General features: G+C 30.0%; 2 protein-coding genes across 2 annotated transcripts; both read right to left on the minus strand.

The window, feature by feature from the left end:
* Positions 1-860: 860 nt before the first annotated feature.
* On the minus strand, positions 861-2,729 carry LOC105623338 (zinc finger protein 26-like). Its single transcript, XM_012204734.1, has one exon. The coding sequence runs from the start codon at positions 2,727-2,729 to the stop codon at positions 861-863; it is 1,869 nt and encodes a 622-aa protein (XP_012060124.1).
* A 3,189-nt stretch (positions 2,730-5,918) lies between these two features.
* Positions 5,919-7,016, minus strand: LOC105623371 (zinc finger protein 37-like). Its single transcript, XM_012204766.1, has one exon. It carries the CDS (start codon positions 7,014-7,016, stop codon positions 5,919-5,921), a length of 1,098 nt encoding a protein of 365 aa, XP_012060156.1.
* Positions 7,017-8,542: the final 1,526 nt, after the last annotated feature.

The raw sequence follows: 8,542 nt of genomic DNA on the forward strand, positions 1-8,542 counted from the left end.
TGTGTGTATATATATATATATATATATATATATATATATATATATTAAATCTAGAATATATTGTGCTATACATAAAAAAATATATACCATTCAAATATTAAGAATGTTTAAATATCCTTTCGCAATAAATTCATCGTACTTATAAGCGCGAATAATTATACAATGATTTGACGCATACATACATTTAGAATAAGAATGTTTCCAAAGATAACAAATAAATTACAGGAATAACTAATAAGATTCAATAATCAATTATTTTAAAAACAATTTTAAAACATTATATTATGAAATATAATTTTGAAAAATTTCAAATCTTAATTCTTCTTTAATTAACGGAATAAACAAGTTAAATGACAATAATATAATGCATAACAAAACAAATTAATAAGTTTTAGAAAGAGATTTCATTTTAAAAAATTGACTTAATGCATACAATTGATATTTTATTCTATATAAAAAATACGTGTAAGATTCATTTACATATACATATGACAATTAAAATTCTTTGTAAATAATATATTGAGTTGTCTTATGTGATAATTATTATATGTACCATTACCTCTAGATATCACTTGATAAAAAATTTGTATATTGAAAGTATCTCATTTGCATAGTATATGAATATTAATAACACAAGGATATTTTTTTTTATACACCAGCTACATAAAATTCCAAATTCCAAAATTCATTACCAGTATGCTGAAAATCTATAGCTTACATTATGTACACTGTAAGATATCAGCACTGACAGTGAATTTTGGAATACAGTTTTTTATCGTCCTACGAAAGTACGACCAGTTGTATGAAAAGTACACTCATTGGAATCTTACGTACAAACTTTATATCAATCAAGCACCATGTTAACCGTTCATAACATCGTTCAAAATATGGTCGATAAGGACGCGCGGCAGAGGTGGATGAGAACCTGGATGCGACTTCCTGTGACTGATTAGACCCGGCTTCTGAGTGAAAGCTTTGCCGCAAATATCGCATACATATGGCCTGATACCGGTGTGGATAAGCAGATGTTGCTTGAGAGCTGTCCTACGAGCGAAAGATTTATTGCAGATGGTGCAACTGTATGGTTTGTCCCCGGTGTGAATCCTCATATGCACCTTCAATCTGCTGTTCCGCGAGAATGTCTTGCCGCACTCTTCGCATACCACGTTCTCTCTGCGTTCATGCTGCCTGAGCATGTGTTCATTGAGATTCTCCTGGCTGACCATTCGTCTCTTGCATATCTGACACTCGTACTTGGCCTTGTAGTGTGCAAACTTCTGGTGCACGTATAAAGAATTGCTATTGAGACAAGTCTTGCCACAAACATCGCAAATCACCGGTTGCTCCCGGTGGCTGAAACGTATATGGTTCGTCAGATCGCCTTTAACCTTGAACTTCTTACCGCAAGTTTCACAGGAAAATTTGAAGTCATCTGTGTGCTTGCGCGCGACGTGTATCTTCAATTCATACTTGTTCTTGTTCTTGTATTCACACTGGTTGCAATAAAATAATTCTGGCTGCGCGTCGCCGTCGCAGGACTGTGGCTGTTTGTGTTTTCGCTTGATATGAGAATATAGCGACGATTTCTTGGCAGTTTTAAATCCGCACTCATTGCACGTGTACACCTTATTAACATCCTCCACCTTGTGCCGGCGTTTATGAGAGTATAGTGTGCTCTTTTTTGCGCACGTAAAATCGCAAAGATCGCAATGTTCTTCAACAGATTTCTTCTGATTAGATGTCTTTGGAACATCAACGGCGATCGCCGATGTTTCATTGTTGTCTTCAACACTAACTTCTGTTTTAATTATTAAGTTAGGATTCTCGGATGAGATTAACGCAGTAGTCTTAACTGCTGTTCCGCGGCTATACGAACAATCTGTTTGACTAATCTTCTTGAAAGACGTGTAGTTACATTTCGTTATTCTACGTTTTTTTTCAGTACAACTTGCCTCTAACTTTTTCTTAGCCCTCTTATGATTTTGTGCCAAGTGAGATGCTAGAGTAGTACTTCTTTTACATTCAAAATCACACATGTTGCAAACAAAACTCATTGTATTCTTGTTCCTATGCTTGCGCATGTGCATGTTCAGATTCGTTTCACTCAAACATTCATAACTGCAAATCGTACAATTGAACTTCTTAGGATTTGTTTTAGCCACTTCTTTCTTATGTTTCTTTTTTACGTGCGCATCTAAAGTTGCTAATCTATTACAATCAAAATCACAAAAGGTGCAAACGTAAAATACGTATTTGCTCCCGTATTTTGCTTCCTGTAAACGCAACTTTAATTGTTTGGATTGTCTTCGAACGTTCGTCTTTAAATATAGCATGTACTTTTCTTTCAGACGTCCTTCTCGAAGCCATGAATGCATATTGTGTGTTATTTTGTGGCGACTTAGCATAGACTGCATAGGAAATTTCATATTGCACTTATCACAAGTATAACTATCGATGACTACGTTGTGCAAACGCATCAAGGAATCCATGCAATTACTGATGCTACATTCGTTGATTTTCTGATTGCTCTGTTGATCCTTGATTTCTTGGATTTTGACAGGGGCCAACGATAATACATTAAGTACTTTTGTGGTTTCTTCAGCTTTATGGACATCTTTTAACATCGGTACTAACGAATAGTGTAGTTTATCATTAGCATCAATGTGTTGCCACAGTTCTTTCATCGATATTGAATCCTTTGCGGCAATAAAGCAACCAGAAGTGTCCATCTGCAAGATCTTCTCGCTGCAGTTTTGTTCTCTAAAACATATAAAATACAACGGTTAGTTTCAGTAATGTTGTTAAAATTTGAACATCTCAATCACTACTTACTCCAGGTCTAAAAGATGTTTCTACAAAAGTTTTGGATACGATTGAATCGTGGAACTATTGTATAATTCGCAAGCCACGAATTCATTCATATTTTTTTTATATTCGATATATACATTATAAAATGTCTTTTTCAGGATATGAAAAGGATATAAAATTAATTTATTGAAACTGTGTAACAATTCAAATTTACACTTATATTATATAAATTAAAAGTTGGTGGAAAATAACATAACAAATTTCAGATAACTTAATATGCATAAATCACTTAATAAATATAACTGTTTCAAGTAAATAGATTTAATTTAAGCTTTATTTTTTATTTATCCCTCATCAATTCACATTTTTTCTTATATTTAAACAAGTAGATTTATTAATTATGTATATGCATACAAAACTAAATACAGCATTACAAGTAAAATAACTGCTTGTTTTCCAAGAGACAGATAATGACGATAAATGTGCATCTGATACTTCTTACGCACAATTACATTTCTTCTTAATAATGCATAAATCATAAATACAGATGACTTGTTAATTAAATGACATCTCTTCAAGTTGAACACTGCAATTTTGATAATTGTAAATCTTATTGCGCTGCCATATGGCTATCGAAATCCTCTTGCTTTAAAAATTGTAATCTTGTTACATATGACATAGTGAAATTTGTACTCGTTTGAATGCATTTATTGCATGTCTTTTTATGTAACAAATAATTGATTCTGTAGAATCTTCCGTAAATATCGCTTCTTCAACTTCTGCAAATATTATTTGCAATTTCTTTGAATTTTTTCCAACTTAAATTTTCACTATATATTTTTAATGTTAGATTCAATTTGTCCTTTTAATTTTCTTCTTCACAAATTCGTCAGCAGCTTCTACTTTTACTAATGATGAAAGACATGACGATTCTACGATCTCACTTTTATCTTCACTCTTGTCTTTGACAAATTCATAAGAATCTTATATCGGCAGAAAAGAAAATTGATGGTTGCTTTAAATCTTAAGAAAATTTTGTTCAAGAAGATCACATGGTAGACCTAAAAGCAAGAAAAATAAATCAGTGGTGCAAAATAAGTATTTGTATACACAGAAATTGTCTAGTGACTGTAAAAACATTCTCTTTGCACAATACATTAAATATTATATATTTATTTAACATATTATATATTTGTTTAACAAGGAATATAACATTATGATATAATGCAATATAAAATTGTAAATTGTTATAAAAAAAATTTTCTTCATATTAAGAACATCTTTACAACTTTTGCATTATATTTAAGTAATTCTTATAAGAATAAAATGGAAAATACATTTGTTATTATTTCATACTGTTTACTTAAAAATGTATGTTTATCAATTTTGTGTTAATAATATCTGAATATATGATATTTAAAAGTATTCTCCTTAAATTTTCAGTTGATTTAATATTATTAATAAAATTCACATTCGTTGACGAAGCATTAACATGTTAACTTTATTGCATGATATTTCCATTCGCACTCATTTTTTAAAAAAAGATTTTTTTCACATTAGTATAATTTACAATTAGCTAATAATTAAAGATATTTAAATAATTGTTTTTTTAAATATCTTTAAATATTTTTAAAAACATTCATTACAGCAGCAAAAAAGTTGTTTTCTATTACTGAAAATATGACTATTATTTAATAATGCAGACTGATAATTAATGATTATCTTCTCACATATCGACAGAATCAATCAAACTAAATAGAAAAGTCCTTTATCATTTTGTAATTTTCATAATGGTTGATAAGATATTAATTTTTAAAGATCGCCAAATGTGTTTTGTGTCCGCCCCTCAAAAATTGCAAAATAGTAGAGGACTTTTCGATTCAGTTTAATTCATTTTGCCTCTCTATAAAAGTTTAATCATTAATTGTAAAACACCCTGTATATTATTTTCTTATGTTGTTTCATTATATTTAAGTTTTTTTTTTTAAAGATTCATCAATATATATTTCAATCGTAGAAAGTGTGAATACATTCATTTACTAAAAACATATATATTTATTTAATATTTTACATCAATTTTATACTGTACATTGCATCATTCCATAAAAGTTCACTATCAAAAGCGAGGATTATTATCATAAAATCATATTTTCGATAACATTTTTAAAATAAATTTCTATTAAAAAACTGAATAGAGGATAACATTCTTATCCCCAATTTAAATTACACACACGGAATTTATTAAATAATGTCAAAAATGTATGCTTTCATGCTGCAGTGAATATAAAAAGCAAAATTATTATTCTATGAAAAATAGAATTTATCGTTAACGAAAATACACAATCTTATTTGTTTTATTAAAATTAAAATATAAAAAATAGAGAATAACAAAGAAATATCAAAAAATATTGAATTTGATATTGCAAAGATATTATAAAGATATATTTTTATTAAATTCATAAACAAAATTGGAAGACTTGGATATAAAAATGAAATGAAATTATACGATGAATGAGTTCAAAATACAGTATAACATAAGAAAAAAATTATATCTAATATTAGATTAATATAGGCATTATTTTTCCTATATGTATTATGTATTTATATTGCCAACAGATTTATAATCATAATATAAATATATTAAAAGTTTCAAAAAAAAAAAATAATAGAATAATTTTGCGATTCCGTATGATTACAATCTTCGAATATTCTAAATTTAATTAGAGAGTAAATAAACACTTGAATGCAGAATGTTAGAATTTAATCATAAATCTAATAAACTTGATATAGTATTCTCATTTAAAATTTATATTCAAGTAAATTTTCCAACAAATTTAAATACAAAGTCAATATACCAATATAGTAGCATGTACTATCAAAAAAAGGATCCTTCGATTTAAAAATTTACATGTCACAAGACAATAATATATCGCCTTTGATGTAGACGAGATTGTCCAAATTGCGTTACATTACAAATGTATCGCCACTGAGATAATAATTAAAAATCATCTGTTTGCACATCACGCGCTTTTAGAGATTATATATGTATATTAGAGAACCATAAGATCATTCTCTTAATATCACAAATTCATCTTGTTTTTACACACGAATCACTTGGCACTTTTATTTACAACAATTTTGTCTTGCACGCCGTGCAGGAGGTTCGTAATTTTAATAGGTGGAGGCGGTGGATGTACGCCAGGATGTTTTTTACGGTGCAACATCATTGGCGATCGCTGAGTGAAGCTCTGACCGCAAATGTCGCAAACGTAAGGTCGCTCGCCAACGTGAGTCAACAAATGAATCTTTTGTGAACTGAGACAGCCGAAGGTTTTGCCGCATATTGCACAGAGATATGACTTTTCTCCCGAGTGCGTCCTGAGATGCTTTGTGAGACCATATTTGAACTTGAACTCCATACCACACTGCTCGCAGACGTACTTCATTTTATGCAGCTCAGCGTGACTGTCAAGATTTTTTTGGGTCTTGAAGCGCTTCCTGCAAACTTGGCACTCAAATTCCTTAATCTTCGTCTTGTGCTTGTAATGCTTGTGGAAGTATAAAGAACTCTTGCTGGGATAAGATGTGCCGCATATGTCACAAACGCAGGATTCTGTATCGTGATCCTTCATATGCGTTGTATAGTCAGATTGTACCTTGAACATCTTGCCGCATTGTTCGCAGCTATAGTTGTAATCCTCGGTGTGCTTGCGAATGTAATGTATCTTCAAATACGGTTTCGTACGCGCCTTAAATTCGCACAGAGTACACGCGTGAAGCTGCGCGGGTTCGTCGTGGATTTCCATATGCCTAGAAAGATATGCACTGGTCTTGAAGCCCTTGGAACAAATTGTGCATTTGTGCGGACGGGAATTGCTATGTTTAAACATATGACTGGTGAGTTTGCTCTTGCGGTCGAACGTAATATAACAAATCTGGCAGATATGTGACTTTTTCTTTGGACTAGTCGTGTGTTTGCCGGATCGCGTTTTCGAGAGTTCATCTTTACGCCGTTTCCTAAAGTCCAAAGGAGTGTCATCCAAATCGTCCAAATCATCTAAATCCTCGACGGTTACCTTATTTTTCTTTCTAGTCTTAACGCGTTCTTGATTTTTCTCTTCAGAATTATCCTTTTCTGTTTTTACTTCATCTTCTTTCGACTCAGCTTTAAAATTATTTTCTTCAGTAGGCGGAGGTTCTTTCATCATAAACACGCTCAATGACTTTGGGATGCGAAAATAATCGTCTTCCAGTTTTACTATCAGAAAAGTTGACGAAAGTGGATCTAGTTGATTGGACCTAAAAAAATTATAAAAATCAGTCAGTCGATTTTTATTCATTAGTACAATGAGGATATGGACGTGCTGGTTGCACGCGAGCATGCATGGTGCAACTTCAGAGTTAAAAGTTTCAATAAAGAAGCAAAGCTGAATTCTACAAAAATCTTTTTTTACTGCTTGTAGAAATACTTTCTTAACTATAAATATTCATTATTCTAATACTTGTTTTAACATCTATTTATAAGAATAAATAGTAATTGACAAATTAACTTACATTTTAAAAAACGCAAAATGTTGAACTATATATTAATATATAAATAAGTTATAATACGATGTATAATATTTATTTAGATTATTTATTGCATTTAATTTATATTAAAAAATTAAATTTTGTTCTATATAATTAAAACTGAATATGTATTATTAATTTTATCATGCATTGCATTATAAAAATTAAAATAGACATAACAATTTTGATATTAAATAAACAAAAATTATTAAAACATTTTTCAAAATAATCACAAATATGTAACACATTACTTTAATTAGCTTTCCCTTTAAAATCCAGATATTATAATGAAATAATCAATATGTACCAAAAGTGCAATATCTGCATTTTTGTACATTTACTCCTGTATCAGCAATTAAAAAAAAACAAAATTAAACTAAAGAATTATAAAACATTCTAAATAAAATACATTTTCAAAACAGATGGTAATAAGAATCTATGAAGATTCTTTCCTCACGCCTCGTGAGATATAGATCGTTGCATAAAATTCACATCACAAATGTCATAACGTGAGTCGATTTGCAAGAGTAGATAAAGTCGTGTTGCTTTATATCCTGCATTCCATATTATAACGTTTGTGACGCTTTATTAAATCTTTACATTTTTTAGTACAATTCGGATGATGTAGATCAGCAATAATTATCAATTTACAAGTTTTTTCAACAAAATAAATTTTGCATTTTTGACAATTCATCTTCTTGAGAAATTTCAATCTTATGAATTGATCACGTAGAAACAATAAATATGTTAATCAATCGATTACACGCATAAGGATATCATATCTCAGATACGGATATCTTATCTCAGTTTTACAATCCTTTATTACAATCGTGGTTAAAACTTTGTTAAACTGCAAATTTTATTCGTCATCACGATAAGCCTAAAGATTCTTAAAATCTCAATCTGTAAAATATATATTGATAAATTATTTAATATTTGATGAATCCACTCTCATGCACAGTTTAATCCTTGTTTTTCAAATATTTTCCAAGAAAATTACTTAATATTATATAGACGTACCACACACACACACACACACACACACACACACACACACACACACACTATTGCGCGCGCGTGTATGTAGTATGTTACGTTTTAATACTAGTTATATATATATATATATATATATATATATATATATATATATATAAGTTACTTATTA

Source organism: Atta cephalotes (genome assembly GCF_000143395.1).
Source record: "Atta cephalotes unplaced genomic scaffold scaffold00056, whole genome shotgun sequence".
Taxonomy (NCBI): domain Eukaryota; kingdom Metazoa; phylum Arthropoda; class Insecta; order Hymenoptera; family Formicidae; genus Atta; species Atta cephalotes.

Coding starts and splice junctions, on each gene's coding strand:
- LOC105623338 (XM_012204734.1), bottom strand. CDS start 2,729: ATGGACACTTCTGGTTGCTTTATTGCCGCAAAGGATTCAATATCGATG.
- LOC105623371 (XM_012204766.1), bottom strand. CDS start 7,016: ATGATGAAAGAACCTCCGCCTACTGAAGAAAATAATTTTAAAGCTGAG.